This window comes from Anabrus simplex, chromosome 1 (genome assembly GCF_040414725.1).
Source record: "Anabrus simplex isolate iqAnaSimp1 chromosome 1, ASM4041472v1, whole genome shotgun sequence".
Lineage (NCBI taxonomy): Eukaryota > Metazoa > Arthropoda > Insecta > Orthoptera > Tettigoniidae > Anabrus > Anabrus simplex.
Genome location: NC_090265.1, coordinates 1,246,100,852 through 1,246,122,052, shown reverse-complemented (window position 1 = coordinate 1,246,122,052; position 21,201 = coordinate 1,246,100,852). Strand labels below are relative to the sequence as shown.

Here is a 21,201-nt window from a genome sequence, read left to right as displayed (position 1 = left end):
GGTATTGCTGACAGTGGAAATGGCTATCTTCTGAAATGAGAGATATACACTGGACCAGAATTTATTATTAGGAGAGCAGGAGGTTTTACACCCGACAGAGTCATACTGGGGAAAGTGGCGTCATGTTTACTTCGATAACTTTTTCATTTCTGTAAAACTGATGTAATTATTGCTAACCCATAACACCTATGGTTGTGTGACAATGAGGGTAAATAGAAAGGGTTGGCCTGATCAGTTTAGGAAACCTGCGCAGCTGAAACTCAAGCAGGGAGAATGTAGGAAAATGCAAAATGAGGGTGTAATGGCAACGGTCTTGCAAGATAAACATACTGTTCTTATGCTGTCAACAAATTCAGATTCTGTGAATGATGGTACAGTGAACCGAAAAACTGGCAAATGCTGGGGCTGTATCTTAATTAAGGCCACGGCCGCTTCCTTCCCATTCCTAGGTCTTTCCTGTCTCCTCGTCGCCATAAGACCTATCTGTGTCGGTGCGACGTTAAGCAACTAGCAAAAAAAAAAAAAAAAAAAAAAAAAAAAACTGAGAGCGATTAAAGGAACAATGAAGGTATGGAAGACTTCACTTCAGGTTTTTTCGGAGAGAAGCAGTGATATTACGTTGTCTTTGGATAGGCCATGGTATAGCAACGCACTCCTACTTACTGAAGGGGGAAGCCCACCCCCTACGGTGTGTACTTGCGCCTGTCATCTGTCCGTTGTACACGTCTGTCTCTCGTTCGTTATCGGAATTAACCAGACAAATCGCTCCACCAATTAAGAGCGGCCATGCACCACCACCCACTGAATCAAGAAAGAGCTCTCAATCTGTCAGTTATTCCAGTGTTCGGGGCTGAGTCTGGCACTGTAGTGTAATGGTTAGTGTTATTAGCTGCCATCCTCAGGGCCCTGGGTTCGATTCCCGGTACTGCCAGAAATTTAAGAATGGCAGGAGGGCTGGTATGTGGTTCAAATGGTACATGCAGCTCACCTTCACTGGGGGTGTGCCTGAAAAGAGCTGCACCACCTGAGGCTGAGCAAGTTTGCTTTTACTATCCTTACAGAGTACAGTGCGTAGACATGGTCCATGTGCGCTGTAGTATAAAACTTCCGAGTGTCATCTCCGTCATTCTGTGAGGTGATGAGCTGTCCGCAGACCTCGTCATCCGTTTTATGAGGGATAGTGGCTTGTTTTGTAATGTTTAAAAGTGAATTTTCTATTTCAAATTCTCATTTTATTAGCTGCTTTTATACTCTTTTTTTGTTTTAGCCCATCTTTGTGTATTTTAATGTGATTTCTAAACTTTTAATTTGATGAAATATGTTTCATTTCAAAGGCAATGCCTGATCCGATTTTAATACATTTTAATCTAATTTTAAATAATTTTATAAGAAAATAAGGCTTTGCGAATTAGATCCACCGATTATTTTAAATTCATCATTTTCGTCCTTTTTTAAATTCTAATCAGTGGGTCAGTTTGAAATTTTAATTATCATTACTTGGGGGCGGGGGGCGGATGTTCTTTTTTCCTTTGCATTAGGACATTGCTCAGTAGTCTCTGTGTTATAGCAAATGATAACAACTTGTTCTTATTTTGCGTTCTTTTGCATTTTTTGCTGCTTTGGGACGATCAGTCATTATTTCAACTTTCAAGAAGAATAGTTAGATCATTTCAAATAATTATTCAGGTATTTTTTATTGTCAGACTGATCAAAGTCTACAAGTGTCAAGACAAAAATTTATACTATTTTCTTACATATGGTTAAATTTGCTAAATATCTTTCATGGCCAAGCGAACTGCACAGGGGAGTCTTGTGTTTCCAAGATGTGCAGGAACACAGTACAGAAATCTGATAATTAGGTGAAAGTATTTCCTAACGTGTATCAAGCACAAGGAATGCACCAGCTTTCCCACCTGCCCCTGCAGCCATTCACCAAGAACAAATGGAAATGTGAAGGGATTGGGAACAGCAGTTACATAACTTTCCCTTTCAGAACAGAGTTATCCTCCCAAGTAGTTATGTGCAAGAAAAATGCTAAAAGTGAAACTACCAAGCATATTTTTTAATTCAGCTAAACTAACCAAACTAACCCCATGGCACTACAGCCTTGAAGGGCCTTGGTCTACCAAGCGACTACTGCTCAGCCCGAAGGCCTGCAGATTACGAGGTGTCGTGTGGTCAGCACGACAAATCCTCTTGGCCATTATTCTTGGTTTCTAGACCAGGGTCGCTGTCTCACCGTCAGATAGGTCCTGAGTCCTAATCACGTAGGCTCAGTTGACCTTGAACCAACCCTCAGATCCAGGTAGAAATCTCTGATCTGGCAGGGAATCAAACCCAGGGCCTCCGGGTAAGAGGCAGGCACACTACCCCTACATACGCGGCCGGCTTTTAATTCAGCTAGTGAATGTATTTAGAAAAGATGTGTTTACAACAGATGGCCGTGTTTTATTTTGTAAATTTTGCAGTGTTAAAGAGGGTGCGGAGGGGAAGTTTGTAGTACAACACATTAAACGAGAAAAACATCTGGAAGCTGTAACGAGTGCGAAGAATTGGTACTTCCCAGGTTTGTCAGGGCTAAAGTGCTAGTATACATATAGCAAATTATTATGTACATATTTATATAAACTTCCAAGTAAACTATTATTTCTGTAAATTCAAGAGTGGTGAATAGAACAGGGATATAGTAATTGTAAAATCATTGTTACTCAGTCACCAGAATTCAGTTCGCCGAGCTGAGTGGCTCAGACGGTTGAGGCGGTGGCCTTCTGACCCCAGCTTGGCAGGTTCGATCCTGGCTCAGTCCGGTGGTATTTGAAGGTGCTCAAGTACGTCATTCTCGTGTCGGTAGATTTACTGGCACGTAAAAAGAACTCCTGCAGGGCAAATTTCTGGCACCTTGGCATCTCGGAAAACTGTAAAAGTAGTTAGTTGGATGTAATGTATGCGTGTTCAGTCCGTCACCGATGCCGCTGGTGGGATCCTCAACAGCTCTGCCATCAGCTGTCATAGATGGCCTAGCCATCACTGAAGAGGCGTACTAGGGAAATGAGGAGTGAGGTAGTTTCCTGTGTTTTCCTCACTAGTTGGATGTAAAGCAAATATTATTATTATTATTATTATTATTATTATTATTATTATTATTATTATTATTATTATTATTTTTACAGTTCATTTTGGTCATATATTTTAAAGTAATTTTTTACTTATTTTATAGCATTTTTCCATAAATATAAGTGCATTTTATTGATCATTTTCAGTGATTTTTTTTAGGTCATGAACATCCGCCCCCTAATCATTACATTTCAGTTCATCTTGTACCACTAGGGGTTGATGACCTAGACGTTAGGCTCTTGTAAACAACAAATATCATCATTGTGGTCGTTAGTTAATGTTATTTATTTGTTATAGATAAATATGCCTTCATTGCACATTTATTTATCCAAATATTCATAGTTCACTCTTCGGTCCCCTGGTTTCTTCTGTTGTCGTTACTGCCATGTGATGACATTCAAAAGAGAACAATGTCAGTGCCTGGAATTATGAATTAGATTGTGAAATTGTAAAATATTTTCAGAGACAGGTCAAATATGACAAGACTGCATATCATGAAACTGTTTGATAGTAATTTCAAATCAGTATTTTATGTTGTTTTGTTCCTGCTATTTGATGTATAACATGATTTATAATATTGTGTTTCTATATGCTTATTGTTATGTTATTGCAGCATGGATTTACAACAGCTAAGAAAGTAAGTATTCTGTGTTGACAACATTGAAAGATCAACCATATCTGTTTTATAATTGTATTTTCACTTTTAAATAACAATAATCATAATAGATGTCTGAGTAAGTTGGTTATGTGATAAGAGTCAGTAGCTGTAAGCTTGCATTTGGGAGATGACGAGTTTGAGCTCCACTGGCCACAACCCCAAACATGGTTTGCCATTTCACCTTAATATAAAGTCACAGCTGGTCTCTTCCCAGTCTTTGTACACTCCTGTACCATTATTCCCAGAAACTTGTATGTGTTAGTGCAAAATTATTCAGGTAAACAGCAGTCGAATACACGACAGACTGTGTGTCCCCAAAGGTAAAAGTCCAGGGGGTTAAGTCAGGAGAGCGTGGTGGTCAAGCAGAGGTTGGATAACTCTGTAATTATGCATTTCCGGACTTATGTTGTGATACTTTTTTTTCTCCTCCTTATATGAGGAATCCATTCCTGAAGATAATGTCACTGTGTTTCGATACATCCTGTGTGTTTTAAAATAAACATTTTTTTTCTTTTGCTATTGGTTTAACCTTGCATCAACTCAGACAGGTCTTTCCGTAGCAGTGGGAGAGAACATGTCTAGGTGGCCTTAATTAAGGTGCATTAAGTGCGGTTTGTATTAGTAATTTGGTGCGCTTGTGTTATTAAATTACAGTGGGCTAGGGCTAGTGAAGCAAGCATTATGTGGTGTGGAAATGAGAAAATGCAGAAAATAATCTTCTGGGCTGTCAATGGTGGGGTTTGAACCTACCATCTCCTGAATGCAAGCTAACAGCTTCATGACCTGAACCATGTAGCCAACTCGCTCTGTGCAAAATCTGTACCCTTACCTTGACAAGCTGATTTCTACAGCCATATATAAGCTACAAAGTTGATGTGAATAAGTATGCACAGTAGGTCTGAAGTGAATAGAGTTTGCAACAGCAAACCTAATAAGGGGTCATAACTTATTATTTTTATTAATTTAAAATAACTTTGACAGTTTCAAGGTATTCCTGGTATTGTAATTCTGTTCTTGTACTGTACTTTTATGTACTGTACACTCAACTGCAGAAAAATTGGCCATTACAGAAGAAGACTTTCTTTCAAAATCCTCTGGTTTGAAATAGGATGAACATATTGTGTAGATAGTAGGATTCAAAGTATCATCTCTTCAGCCACCGGCTATCCACAGTTTATGAATATCCTTGCGTTTTGAGATACAGTACATTAGAAATGAGTTTCTGCAGTGACCTTGGCTGGTGGTGATACTGTATTATGTTGGCAATGCTCCAGCTGACCTGAGCAGGATGCAAAGCGGTTGAAGTAAGGGGTATGGGAGGTGGTCAGTAGCTTGTAAGACTGAGAGGCTTACTACAGAGGGAATGGTTGCCTAGTCGTACTTCCTCTTGAAACAATAATCAGCACCACCACCACCTTACTACAGAGGAGTGAACATTTTTAGTGGAGTGGTCTTTCCAGGAAGGTAACAAATACATGGACACAGTAAAAAGATGATTTTGCAAACAGTGTCCTACATGGTTCTACCACATCGTGTTACTGTACGGGATTTAATAAGTAAATTTAATAGCCACGGTGTGTATTCAACGCTCCAAAGAGTGGGAGACCTCCAGTTTTAATGGAAGATAAACTTTTGGATATTTCTGACAGCTCCTTAAATATCATTCTAAATCCATGTGGAAATTGGCACAGCTGACTGGCGTATCTGTCTTCACAGTACATAGAGCAGCAAGAAAGAAGCTAAATCTGTATCCATATAAATTTTCAGTCATTCAGGAGTTGAAGTTGGTCGACACAGAGAAGAGGATTCTTTTATTGCGAATGGTTTAATTGGTTTGTTAATTATCATGGAAAGGAAGTGTTAGACAGAATATATTTTTACTGACAAAGCTTGGTTTCGACAAACTTGACCAGTAATACCAGTATAAATGGTCCGTTATTGATAATTGTAAATTTCCCAGCTAACTCATTCCTGGTTGCAAGCGTTTCGCCCCAGTGTGCTAAGTTGGGCTCATCAGTTGGTAAATAGCATACCCACCAAGACGCATGGCTAGTGCATACCGCGGAGGCCACTGCATAGGCTATTTGGAGCCACCGTCAGTGCCAATAAATAAATAATAAAACGTTTTCATTTTACTAACGTTCATTCAAAACAAAACTGATGTATTGACAATATTGGATTTATGCCAATACATATTGTACTAGTGTTACTCTAGTAACATCGAGAATAAGACAATGGTTTTAGCTCAATAGAATGTGTCAACGATCTTATTAAACCTTGAGTAAATGTTAATTGGCTGATGATGCTCACAAAAAGGAGCGAAACATGTACCATGTTAATATAATAAGGATGTAAGTCCTCATTAGTTTATTATGTATTGCATAGGTGGTATTTAATAAAATGATAATAATTTGTATCACATGTAGATCTTATATACGTCCAAAAAATGAAACTTATAACCTGCAACATACCACTTAGATGCGCAGCTCATCTTTTTCCCGAGTCTTCCCAGTCCAAACTTTGCAACATTTTTGTAACACTACTCTTTTGTCGGAAATCACCCAGAACAAATCAAGCTGCTTTTCTTCGGATTTTTTCCAGTTCTTGAATCAAGTAATCATGGTGAGGGTCCCCTACACTGGAACCTTACTCTAGTTGGGGTCTTACCAGAGACTTATAAACCCTCTCCTCTACATCTTTACTACAACCCCTAAACACCCTCATAACCGTGTGCAGAGATATGTACCCTTTATTTACAATCCCATTTATGTGATTACCCCAATAAAGATATTTCCTTACATTAACACGTAGGTACTTACAGTGATCCCCATAAGGAACTTTCACACCATCAATGCAGTAATTAAAACTGAGAGGACTTTTCCTATTTGTGAAACTCACAACCTGACTTTCAACCCTGTTTATCATCATACCATTGCCTGTTGTCCATCTCGCATTATGGAGGTCATTTTGCAGTTGCTCACAATCTTGTAACTTATTTATTACTCTATACAGAATAACATCATATGCAAATAGCCTTATCTCTGATTCCACTTCTTTACACATATCATTTATATATATAAGAAAGCATGAAGGTCCAGTAATACTGCCTTGAAGAATTCCCCCCCTTAATTATTACAGGGTCAGATAAAGCTTCACCTACTCTAATTCTCTGAGATCTGTTTTGTAGAAATATAGCAACCCATTCCAGTCACTCTTTTGTCTAGTCCATTTGCACTCATTTTTGCCAGTAATCTCCCATGATCCACCCTATCACGTGCTCTAGACAGGTCAATCACGATACAGTCCATTTGACCTCCTGAATCCAAGATATCTGCTATATCTTGCTGGAATCCTACAAGTTGAGCTTCAGTGGAATAACCTTTCCTAAAACCGAACTGCCTTCTATCGAACCAGTTATTAATTTTGCATACATGTCTAATATAATCAGAAAGAATGCCTTCCCAAAGCTTACATGCAATGCATGTCCAACTTACTGGCCTGTAATTTTCAGCTTTATGTCTTTCACCCTTTCCTTTATACACAGGGGCTACTATAGCAACTCATTTGGTATAGCTCCTTCATGCAAACAATAATCAAATAAGTACTTCAGATATGGTACTATATCCCAACCCATTGTCGTTAGTATATCCCCAGAAATCTTATTAATTCCAGCTGCTTTTATAGTTTTGAACTTTTGTACCTTATTGTGAATGTCATTGTTATCATATGTAAATTTTAATATTTCTTTAGCATTAGCCACCTCCTTTATCTGGACATTATCCTTGTAACCAACAATCTTTACATATTGCTGACTGAATACTTCTGCCTTTTAAAGATCTTCACATACACACTCCCCTTATTCATTAATGATTCCTGGAATATCCTTCTTGGAACCTGTTTCTGCCTTAAAGTACCTATACATACCCTACCATTTTTCACTAAAATTTGTATGACTGCCAATATTACTTGCCATCTTGTTAACCTTAGCTGACGTCTTTGCTAGATTCAGTTTCCTAGTAAGTTCCTTCAATTTCTCCTTACTTCCACAGCCATTTCTAACTCTGTTTCTTTCCAATCTGCACCTCCTTCTTAGTCTCTTTATTTCTCTGTTATAATAAGGTAGGTCTTTAATTTTTAATACAGCTTATATCTTCAGTCTCTCCATGCAATTTTTAAGTGATATATTCGGGAAAAGAATAATTTTACGAGGGCTCTGGCAACCACGTAGTCCCGATTTGTCATCTCTGGGCTTTTATTCCTGGGGTGCTGACAGGTCCTTAGTTTACCAGTTTACTTCCAGAACAGTTGAATTAAAAGTAGTCATAACAGATTTTGTGAACTCGGTATTGGCTTTGTTAATGGTCTATCTTTGTGTAATGGGTTATTACAGAAGCATTGTACTAATAATTTTATCAGCTTTATGTCCCACTCATTACTTTTTATGGTTTTTGGAGATGCCGAGGTGCCAGAATTGAGTCTCGCAGGAGTTCTTTTATGTGCCAGTAAATCTGACACGAGGCTGTCATATTTGAGCACCTTCAGACACCACCGGACTGAGCCAGGGTCTAATCTACCAAGTTGCGGTCAGAAGACCAGCGCTTCAACCATCTGAGCCACTCAGCCTGGCGAACCATTGTACTTTTAATCTCTCGATTCCCCTTGTTGCGCAATCTCTCGAACTGTCCGCTCGCATCTGACGTACTTCCTCTTAAAACAATGATCACAACCACCACCACCACCTGAACAGACACTGCTGCCACCCGAACTATGCACTTGGATATTCTGCAACTGCACTAGTTGCTGCGGACAGTCGATTCTAACTCTGTATTAAACAATATTTCTATGCTGGTCAGTTTTTGTGCGGTTGAGTGTACATCGTTTCATGGAATATTCTAATATCAGGTAGTTATTTTTGTCCTTTGCATGCAGCTGACTGCATCTTATACTGGGCCAAGGCCTCATATGATAAGAACAAGACACATCTCATGCCGATGTTTGTAAGTGGGCAGACAGTTTTTAGTTTGCTGTTCTTTGTGTTATAACTCATTCTGCAATTTATTGTTAAGGAACCCTTGTATTAAATTCATTTAGTATTGGCCACTTGGTCTGCCAATGTTATTAATTACTGTGTGCTAGTGGAGTAAGTTTTTGTAGTGTATGGTAATGTTAACACTAGGTGATATGATTTTTACGAGTTACACTTATATGAACTTCATGCTGGGAGGTGAGTAGATGATTAGAGAAATTCCTTGGTGACCCACTTATGCACAGGGTTACAGTAAGGTGATTTATTTAGATTTGGTAAAGTGGGGAAATCTGAACAATGGAATTGCTATGCAAACATGCTGTGTTTCTAGCAGGAAAAAAAAAAAAAATGTAAAATATTACTGTAAAACATTCTCCCAAGAAATCTCTGCATCATCTTGCTTACAAAAGCATACCTGGGAGGTTCTCAGCCAACTTTTAAAACTAAAACCTTATAGGTTAGGAGTGCGTGCTTGGACCAAGAATTACAACCATGTGAGAATTCAAGTTGAATTAAATTTTATAATTGTATTTTTCGGAACATTGCTGTTGGTAGTGCTTTGTTATAATTAATAATTTTCTCAGACAAAATATGGTCACATTTCCAGGTTACAGTTTACAGTATAATCAAAATCAACACTAAAAAGAAACCCTTGGGCCAATGACTGATGAAATGCCCCTTTAAACAAATATCATCATCAAGAAATTCCTGAAAATGTACAAAGTTCCACTGCATGACTGAAAATTGGTCTATTATGTACTGTAACTATAAGGAAGATAATACAGCTCATTTCTTTCAAAGAGGTTGTATATACATTCAGAGAGCTACTGCACACAGTACTTGCACTGTTCTGTTCTTTTCTTTTGAGAGTTATTCAGTAACGAAAGACAAGCAGTACATTTTCAACAAGATAGGAGAGGATTTTGATTACATGATCATTAGTGCAGGGTTCTGACCTGCATGTTCCTCCCACCTTAGTATGTGCGATTTTTACCTGTTGGGAATCTGGCTCCATGGATAACTTGTTAGCTTGCTGGCCTTTGATCCAAGGGATCCAGGGCTTGATTCTGCGCCAGGTGAGCTGAGTAGCTCAGGCAGTAGAGCGCTGGCTTTCTGAGCCCGACTTGGCTTATTTTGGTGGTATTTGAAGGTGCTCAAATATGTCAGCCTCATCTTGGTAGATTTCCAAGCGTGTAAAAATCTTTTTTGGGACAAAATTCTGGCACCTCAGCATTTCTAGAAACCTTAAAATGTAGTTAGATATAAAACCAATAACAAGGGTCCCTGACTGGCTGTGTGTGCCATCTTCACCATTAGATTTCATCCTCCTTACATATGTGCAGGTCGCTGTCCAGAGTCCATATGCCCTTATTATACTTGTCGGGAACCCTGAAAAGGCAAATCTACAGGAATAACCTGCATACTGTACAGAATCTTATAGAGAATATCAGAAATTTGTAGAATTATGGAAGCAAAGCTGTCGCAGATAAACATACATTTTATTAGAAATGATGTTGCCAACAGTCACTCCAAACAACTCGCAAAAGAGAGGTTTGTTTTGTTATGAAATAAAAATATTATGGTCATGCTTTTATTGATCAAAGTTGAGTAATTAGAAATGCATAGAAATGCGAGGGAAATTTGTCCATTGATGGAACTGATGACTAGCATGGCAATGACCCAGTTTAGCTGCAGCCAAAGGCCAAAAATAATGCTTATTTATACTGGTGTAGTTTCCATGATGTAACCATATGGATGACCACACTCTATTGCAGGACATCTGAATATATTGATGGTGCTTTGCTTATTTTAAATTGACTAGACAATATTAAGTTTATCATCAATTAACTTGGGTTAATGTTATTGTAGAGAATCATTTTGTGTACTTTGATAGAAAGTCCTTCTCATGATGCATGTTGCCTTCACATGTAAATTAATTGACTGTTTTATCTATCAAATATGTATGCAATACTAAAAGTATACCATTTTGCTTTACACTACTATTTTTCTTTCAGAGTGGCTATGATTCGTATGGATATGGTGGTGGAACTGACTATGAGTCCCATACAGTTGACAATGCTGACAGTGCCTCGGTAGACTATGATCGCCAGCATTATAATGTTCCTGATATGGTGAAGAAGTTCATTGTTTATTTCCGTGATTGCATCAATGAAGGTGTTATTTATGAAATTCAAAACCTGTATGAGAATACGTAAGTAGTTTTACCCACTTTCTAATTACAGTATCATATTCCTCAGGGTAGGACACACTTCCTGGAAAAAAAAGAAAAAAAAAGAAAATCCACAGCCTGTTTACAGTCATTTGACCGGGTCAGGGATGGGATGAATAAAGCCCCCATCTAGTGGCGAGGCTAGGAATTGTGCTGGCTGCCGAAGCCTGTCACACTCCTCTGGGGCAATGATTAATGACTGACATGAAATGAAATGATATCGGGGAGTGTTGCTGGAATGAAAGATGACAGGGAAAACCGAAGTACCTGGAGAAAAACTTGTCCTGCTTTGTCCAGCACAAATCTCACATGACCGGGCGAGTTGGCCGTGTGCATAGAGGCGCGTGGCTGTGAGCTTGCATCCAGGAGATAGTGGGTTCGAATCCCACTGTCGGCAGCCCTGAAGATGGTTTTCCGTGGTTTCCCATTTTCACTCGAAGTAAATGCTGGGGCTGTACCTTAATTAAGGCCACGGCCGCTTCCATCCAACTCCTAGGCCTTTCCTATCTCATCGTCGCCATAAGACCTATCTGTGTCGGTGCGACGTAAAGCCCCTAGCAAAAAAAAAACAAAAAAAAAAAAAAACTCACACTGAGTGACTGGGATTTGAACCTCAGAACCCAGCAGTGAGAAGCTGCCACCTTAACAACAGAGGCCTCAGGACACTTTGTAATTTTTAAAAAATGTTCCAGCTGGAGAGGACTACATGAACATGCGTGCATTAGCCTGTGTTCAAACAAAACAAGATCAAAATATTTTAAATTGGTTGATACATTCATTTACTACAGTGTTGTAAAGTCTACTAACCAACCAACTAACCCCATAGCACTACAGCCCTTGAAGGGCCTTGGCCTACCTAGCAACCGCTGCTCAACCCGAAGGCGTGCAGATTGCGATTACATTACATTACTGCACGACAATTCCTCTTGGCTATTATTCTTGGCTTTCTAGACTGGGGCTGCTATCTCACTGTCAGATAGCTCCTCAATTCTAATCTCGTATGCTGAGCGGACCTCGAACCAGCCCTCTGATCCAGGTAAAAATCCCTGACCTGGCCGGGAATCGAACCTGGGGCCTTCGGGTAAGAGGCAGGCACGCTACCCCTACACCACGGGGCCGGCCTGTAAAGTCTACTGGGTGTGCATAATTGAACACACAAAGCACAAGACCCAGGGCCCGGACTTATGTTAATGGTGCTCTGGGCAAAACTTAACACAAGCCTTTGCGGGAGGGAATGTTAGAAGAGGTTACTGATCATTATGGGGCAGATGTTGATGACCTAAAACAGCAATGAAAATGGTTATTAAAATGCCCTTAAATTTATGTAAAAATGCTATGAAATAAGTAAAATATGACTTTAAAGTATTTGATCAAACTCAATTCTGGCAACTGCAACAATGGTTTTCCAAATAATTGCTCTATTTACTTTGCCCCCCATGTATCGCAAGTCGATATCTTTTACCATGGTTATTAAATGTTTTTTTCCAGATCTGCAAATACCATGTGTGTGGACATGCCTTTCTAAGATAAGACCTTGTATTTCTATTCAGTAAAAATTTGTATTGAAATTTTACAATTTTACATGTGTGCTATACTAAACTACTGGTACGGTGGTTTTCACGCTTGTCAGCAGATACTTTTCTAGATTTAAGGATAATATTTTAAAAATAATTGGTTCCTCCTCCTCCTCCTCCTCCTCCTGTCACCTAAATCTTACTGACAAAAAGGAGTTATTAACAATAGTTCACTATAACCAAAGCAAGCAGTTTTGAGTGATTATAACTTCCAGATGCCATTTTTCTTACTTCAGTTCCTCAATGTTCTGACAAATTCTGACGGTCTCAGTATTGGGTCTTCCCTTTTGTTAACATTATGTATTTCTTTCTCTATTATTGCTGAATGTTAATGTAAGAAATTTCATTTTTTTTTGCTCTATTGAACTGAGAATTACAATGAATAATACATTAAAAAGTTTATTCATTACTGAATGTGTTCCAACTACTGTTCACCGGGCGAGTTGGCCGTGCGGTTAGGAGCGTGCAGCTGTGAGCTTGCATCCGGGAGATAATGGGTTCGAATCCTACTGTCGGCAGCCCTGAAGATGGTTTTCCGTGGTTTCTCATACTCACACCAGGCAAATGCTGGGGCTGTACCTTAATTAAGGCCACGGCCGCTTCTTTCTAACTTCCAGGCCTTTCCTATCCCATGATGATCTTATCCAAATGTAGGCAATTTCCAACAAGCCCAGGTGCATCCTAATAGACAGAGTTACATTTCTTGCATCAATAAGTTCTACTATAGTAATATGGATAGTCACCGATGAATTCCAGTTCATTTGCCAAATCGTTTCTGAGCAGGCCCTGGCGTATTTAATAGAGGTGGGACTCTATTGTTTTCATAGGTCCAAGGCTTGCTGAAACATTGCAGGTGTGTGCTTGGATAAATATTTGTAAAGCAAGGCCAGTCTAACATACTGGTATTCTCTTTGGAATTCTAACTTCAATGCAATGTTTTAGGGAACACTAGTGGTATTGATAGTCTAGCCACTTATACAAGGAAGTTCGTTAAAAAGAGAGGAATCTCTGTATAGGCTGTGAAGGCCTAGGTAGGAATTAATGATGGGATATTCGATTCATTTTACTGATCAAATTAATTTAAAAAGCCACCTAATCGATACTTTATTTTTGCCTTAGATAAAATTAAAAATACATTATACACAGAACAAGTTTCGACCACTTAGTGGTCATCTTCAGCTGTATATAAATATCTTAGATGAAAACATTTGTACAGTAAGCACATTAACCCTTACTACTCGTCTGTCGGGTGAGGCCCGACATGGCGATATTCCCGTTCCGGTCGCATGTCGGGCGAGACCCGACATGACATTATATCGCCCACCGCTCTTCTGCAGTTTCTTAGCCGACAAAATAAACGATGCTACACTGTACTGCCATCTTTTGGTTCAGCGTGGAACTTTGAAATATCCAGATGTTATTTGACAGTCAGTCAAAAATCTATTATTTAGAGGGCAGCGTAGCCGTCAACTGTCCACTCACGCACACGAAAGGTCGAGCGATAGTAAACAAACATGGTCGCCATGTGCTCTTCTAGTCATGTATATAGTTTACTGTTATATGTTGTATATGTCGGGTAACACACAAAACCACAGTATTTTCGCACCTCACCTTCCTTATACCCTAAAAGTGAACTGGCGATGTTCGGCTTGTGTACCATAACCCAACATGTGCCTGATGCTGGCGGCTGGCACAATTATAAATCAACTGATCCCGATTTCAAGAAATCGCCGTTTAGCCTACAAACTACCGTGAGATATGAAACCAGAGACTGAATAGTGTTTTTCAATTGCTTTTTACCGATAATTTGTTCAGTGAAATTATTAACGAAACCAGTCGGTATGCGATAACGATAGTAATACTAATAATAATAATAATAATAATAATAATAATAAAATGCAAAATAATTTGTCTTAAATTGCACATATTGCTGTTATTTGTTCCAGTATAGCTTGCTTAAAACGTGTATAGCCTAAATACATCATTTAAAAGCAAATGCTATCTCCAGAATCGTGAAAGATGAATACGGGTCATATAAGATTAAAATTCGCATTTAAATATGAGTAGTAGAGACAGCACAGAGAACTTTAATTCGAGGGGTAAGGGGTTAAACCTTAAAAAACAAACTATGTCCCATGGGATCCTAAAAACTATTGCTCTAGGTGCTTTAATGGAAGTGGGGAGGGGGGGGGGGGGTAAGGCAATGTGTGTGAATGATACTTAAATTACAATTCGCGTCTACATTTGTGTTTAAAAAACTTATATACTAAAATATTTATTTAAATTATTTAAAAGCGTCTATAGTGAAACACTTTTGTAATAACACTAGGTGGCATGAATAAAAAGCCAATGTTTGTAACAATCTTCAGGCATTTGTGAGAAGTATACTTAATTAAAATTCGCATCTACAATGATGTTCAAAAACCTTGTTTACTAATAAACATATTTGAAAAAAATATCTTAAAGCGTCTGTGGTGAGGCACTTTAAAAAAAACCACTTGTACTTGAATATAAGTCTATGTACAGTGTATACCAGTCTTCAGGTATTTGTTGTTTATAATTTGTGTTGAATATCTTCCTTAATTGTTGATCTTTTGGTTATTTTACTGAATCGATTCATTTGATTCCGTTCACGTTACTGAATTGATACAGTAATCCGATTCACGGCACATTAGAGTCATCATTCCTATTGCATCTGTGTAGTGTGTACTGGTATGATAAGACAGTAGCAGCAGCAGCAGCAGCGACATTCAGTGCTTGCTGCTGCTATCTGGTCTTCATCCTAATAACTGCGTCATCTACCTTTTAGATTCAGGTTTCTTCTGTAGCCACCTCTTCGAATCAAGTTTTGATGTTACAAAGCCTTTCTCCACAGTGACAACTCCATTAAATAATTATATATTATTAGATGAAAAAATATCTGTACGCACAATCATAAATGATCTGCATTTAAATCTGCCACCCAGGTGGGTGGGCCCTGTCAACTGTTTGCTTTGTCTTTTCTTAAATTATTTCAAAGAACTTGGAAATTTCATTGTATTCACGGTTAGTACATAATACAAAATAAATCAGTTAAAAAATTAAATACGGGAAAAAATAGGTACTTGTGCAGTACTATACATGCTTATTATATTGCAGCACGAAACTTACATAGTTAATAATAATACACATTAATAATAACAATAATAATAATCGACACAACTCAAATTTTCTATACAGACTTGCATATCTGCCAACCCTTCCGATTTACCTGGAAAGTTTCCATTTTTTTTTTAACTTGTCTTCCAGTTTTCAGATTTATTTTTACTTCTTCCTATTTTTGAGCAATATAACTTCCAGTTTGGTCAATACTCTTCCCCTAGGATAAATTATTGTGTGCTTGTGTAATTTATGCAACCTCATTTTCAAGCGTACTTATTTGATGCTTTATTTGGCGAGTGTATCGTCCGTCGCCTTTGTGTATCGTATTTCCCACTCACTACAGCATCGTGTGTGTTTTACAGCTGGGAATTTGGGACGGCAATCGTTGTCTTTGAATCGTGCTTTTTTTCTTTCTTTCGTTGCGCGAGGTTATGTTTACCAGTGAGATATCAGAGTGAATACTGTAAATGCACCTTCTTGGATACATTTTGGAAATAGTTCTTTTTTCGTGGCATTTGAAAGGTATAAACTGAATCAAGGTTAAATGCATGCAGTAACGGGCCTTAGAAAATTTTGTGACGCGGTAAGGGTTGGTACTTCTGAATTGCGAATTGGCAGTTAATTCAAAATCACGTAATTCGAAGTCCGATTTTTGAGTCCCAACGACTTCGAATTAATGAGGTTTTACTGTATATCACATCGGGATTAAAGGAATGACTAGTTTAGTTCATACCTGGAAAAATGATCCCAGGTTTTTGAAATTTCACATTGTAATAGTAAAGGGCATACTGAGTTTTATCACTCTCAGTTCAAAAACATAGACTTAGGTGTTCCACAGGGTAGTATTTTGGGACCTATTCTTTTCTTAATCTATGAAAATGAAATGGCGTATGGCTTTTAGTGCCGGGAGTGTCCGAAGACAAGTTCGGCTCGCCAGGTGCAGGTCTTTCTATTCGACACCCGTAGGTGACCTGCGCGTCGTGATGAGGATGAAATGATGATGAAGACAGCACATACACCCAGCCCCCGTGCCATTGGAATTAACCAATTAAGGTTAAAATCCCCGACCCAGCCGGGAATCGAACCCGGGACCCTCTGAACCGAAGGCCAGTACGCTGACCGTTCAGCCAACGAGTCGGACTTCTTAATCTATGTGAATATTCCTCACAGTATTCAAGTAGAAACTGCAGTTCTGTCTGCTGATGAGACAGACATGATTATTATTAATCCTACATCTACAGAAATTACAACAAATGGAGTCCTGTCTAAGATTCATGCTTCAGTAAAAACAGATTAACATTGAATTAAAAAATGACCCAATATATGATCTGCGTTACCTGTGAGTAGTACCATTATGTGAGGAACACCATAGGTCTGTTTACCTCTGAGTAGTACCATTATATGAGAACACCCTGGGTCACTTTACCTATGATTAGTACCACTATATGAGGAACACCATGGGTCTACGGTGTCTATGACTAGTACCACTGTGTGAGGAACACCACAGGTCTGGGCGGCACCTGTGATTAGTACCGCTAGGTTAGGAACACTATGGGTCTACATTGCCTGTGAGTATTACCATTATATGAGAAACACTATGGGTCTACATTACCTGTGATTAGTTTTATTATGTGAAGAACACCATGGGTCTACTTTACGACTGATTAGTAGCATTATGAGGGGCCCAGTAACTTGGATTTTGGACAATAAGTATCATCTCAAAAAATAAGGCATTGCAAATTGGATTCACTGATTGTTTTGAATTGAAGGTCAGTTTTCATCATCATTTGTTTTAGATTCTAGTCAGTGGATGCATTTTGAAGTGTTAGTTATAGTTTCATTTCATTGCACCTCATACCATTAGGGGCTGATGACGTTACTATTAGGACCATTTAAACAACAAACCTCATCATCATAATCATATCTTATGCTATTGGTCTCTGGGGTAGTTACAAATCAAATCTTGACGTTATCTTTCAAATACAGAATCGAGCCATCAGAATTATATCGAGACGTAACAGGTTAGACCATTGCAGATCATTATTTAAGAATCTAGGGATACTCCCAGTACCAAGCAAATAAATCACGCAATGCATTCTACAGTGAAACAAATATTGATCGCTTCAGAAAGAACTCTGACAATCAGAATTAGCAGATGCGAACAAGAAATAATATCTTTATCAAGCACAAGAGTAAAACAATTGCCTTGAGACATGTAGATTCAGTTGGAATCAGATTATATAATAAGCTTTCAAATAAGGTTAAGGGTATTAGTCTCGTCTGTTGTTATTATTAACTTGTAAACCTTAATATCTTGAAAATAGCTTTAAAAAGTGCATTGATGTGCGACTGATTATGTTCTTACTGCTAATACCTCCTTCACAGATGTTTATTTTGTTTCTTGAAAACTTACTAATATTAATTAATATGTGCTGTTCTAATGTCAAGATATTTGTTCATTTACAAAGTGTTCATCATTGTGCATAGATTATTGTTAATTTTAAGAACAATGAATAAACTTTTTAGTGTCCACCTATTAAAAAAAAAGTTTATTCATTGTAATCTCAGTTCAGTACAGACAAAAAATGAAATTTCTAATGTTAACTAATTTTAAGAAATCACTTGACAGTTTCTATACTGTTGGCATATTTTGTAATATGTAATTATGCCGTCTGTGGAAGCTAAATAAATAAATGAATCCTTCTATTTCCATTTTTGAACCAATATTGAAACTTTAAACAATGTCTACCTAAACACCAGCTGAACATTGTTTATGCGATGGAACATCGTGCGTAACTTAGACGTAGTTTAGGTACATGTTGGCTAAGGCTTGAAACTAGTCATCATTTCTGCAATCAGCACATTTCAACTAGGCATGTCTCCAGCCAAAGAGAAAATCCTGGAGTTTATGGCTGTGGATATTAATCATTTATCTTAAGTTGCCATGCTGTAAATTGTAAAACTCACCAATGAGGAAGTATCTATATGGGGTACAATTCAAGGAAGGCGAAATATTAAAGATTTGCTCTCAGATAGCTTGGTGAACCTGTCCAATTCTGAATATACAGGGTGATCACAAAGTCCTATTACCCCCTATGTATTACATAGATCGTGTTTCCAGCAGGATGGAGCACCAGCCCATTATGCTATTGCCGTTAGAGAATATCTCAATGAGGTATTGCCTGATAAATGGATTGGACGTGGTTCTGTCAAATTTGCCTGTGCCTTTGGAGTGGCCACCTCAAAGTCCTGATCTCTCATCCCGCGATAATGCATTATGGGGTTCATTAAACGGGAGTTTGCTGCCACACGTTACGAGATGGTTGACGAATTTAAGGATGCTGTTCAGCATGCATTTACTACCATCACACGAGCAATGTTGAGGAGAATTTCACATCATACATGGAGGAGAATCATACTCTGTATGAAAACGAGGATGTACACACAGACACCCTGGAATGAATGATAACGAATAGTCACACTACCTCAAAGTTGTCCTCTGCCATGATCCCACAATAATAAGACACAACAATTCATTACCATCTATGTAATACATATGGGGTAATGGGACTTTGTGATCACCCTGTGTATATGTGTATAGTGGAACCTCAATATCTCGAATCACCTCGTGAGCTAGATTTTATTTCGAGTTACCGAAATTTGGAGATATGGATAATACCATTTTTGAGCATGTGTAGCTCATAATTAGGGCCCGGATTTTTTGAAAATGCATATGCGTATATGCAGATGTATATTGTGAACGTTAGTGCATGTACAGATATATTTTTTTTTTCTTACGCGTGATCGATTATCTAAGATTTCTGAACAAAATGACACATCTAACGAACTCTGTATGTTGTTCATCCTTTGGCAACACGCGAAGCCTTCCCTAATCAAGGAAAGTGCTTTCATTGTCGCAATACAAGCAGGTAGGCGGATTATGACGCTACAGTTGCAAGATTTGGTAACGACTCCCTACGACTATGATTCCCTACTATGATTGTTACAAAGTGCACCTTTTAGTCACAGATCCAGCTTCGTACATGTTAAAAGCTGGTCAGTCTCTTTGAGTATTTTTTTCCAAATCTCATCCATGTCACATGTTTGGCCCATGGATTGCATTGTATTGCAGAAGAGATACGTACCCTCTTTCCATCTGTCAACAAAGTAATTTGAAGTGGGAAAAACTGTTCCTAAACACACCGGCTTGTGTGCAGTTGTACAAAACTCACCTGCCTCAAGTTTCTTTTCCGCTGGGACCTGTTCTCACAAGATGGGGAAACTTAATCATCTGCAATATCGTTCTACGAGTGAAAGATGTAGTTCAGAGTATTGATGATAGTCATACTGCGTGTGTTTGTGAAGCAAAGTGCGCATTATCAAGCTCGATAGCTGCAGTCACTTAAGTACGGCCAGTATCCAGTAAACCAAATTAGCATCCTGCATACAGTATTCAGTATTTGGGAGATAGTGGGTTCGAACCCCACTGTCGGCAGCCCTGAAGATGGTTTTCAGTGGTTTTCCATTTTCACACCAGGCAAATGCTGGGGCTGTACCCTAATTAAGTCCACAGCTGGTTCCTTCCCACTCCGAGCCCATTTCTGTCCCATTGTAACCATAAGACCTGCCTGTGTCGGAGCGACATAAAGCAACTTGTAGGGAAAAGTACACGTGAAGAATAGGGCAAGTGGCCGGGAAATTTAAGTTACTTCGAGATATTAAAAATTGGAGTAATGGAAGTTCGAGATATCAAGGTTCGACTGTACATTTTTAAAACTATATTTAGGTGTGTGGTTTTTTTTCTAGATTCCCCAAGCTGACTGAACAGTATTTTGAGAAGCGACCGTGGCCTGAGGAAAGTGACATTGCTCATTTGGTCGAACATGATCCTGTAAGAACATCTTGTACTATTTTAAAATTGATGGTAGGCCTGTACTTTCATTAAGAATATTTCTCATTTTTATTTTTACTGTTTAGGTGTTCCTGAGCTTGTACAAAGAATTGTACTTCCGTCATATTTATGCTCGCATTACTGGAGGACCAACTTTGGAGCAGAGATTTAATTCTTTCTGTAACTATGGAGAATTATTTAATTATATTCTTGGTAAGTATGACTTATTTCTGATTTTAACTCCATGCTTAGGAAGCTGAGCTGCAAAAAATTTGATAGCCTGAATGAGTAAATCGAAATTTGCTGCTTTATATTCAAGGATTATTTTAAATTTAAGTTGTCAGCTGTTGTTTTTAAATACATAATAAGTACAAAACAAAAAGAAACAAATAAATGTACTGATATATATCAAGCAGATTATGCTAAGAAAGAGATAAGGATAAACACTATTATGATTTTACTTTAAAAATCTGAAGGGTTATTTGTATTTTTAGTTTATAATGACAAATAGTTAAAATTAAGTGAATGTTTTTGTTAAACTACTGATTCAAAGAATTCAAATATGTC

At 38.3% G+C, this 21,201-nt stretch overlaps 1 protein-coding gene across 1 annotated transcript in view; it reads left to right on the top strand.

Annotated features, from left to right (window-relative positions):
• The window catches only part of eIF3l (eukaryotic translation initiation factor 3 subunit l), a 116,620-nt gene that overhangs the window by 16,746 nt on the left and 78,673 nt on the right, over positions 1-21,201 (top strand). Inside the window, exons 2-4 of the mRNA XM_067137643.2 lie at positions 10,814-11,010; positions 20,550-20,634; positions 20,721-20,847. Of these exons, the coding sequence (XP_066993744.1) occupies positions 10,814-11,010; positions 20,550-20,634; positions 20,721-20,847 (409 nt within the window). The remainder of the gene's footprint in view (positions 1-10,813; positions 11,011-20,549; positions 20,635-20,720; positions 20,848-21,201) is intronic.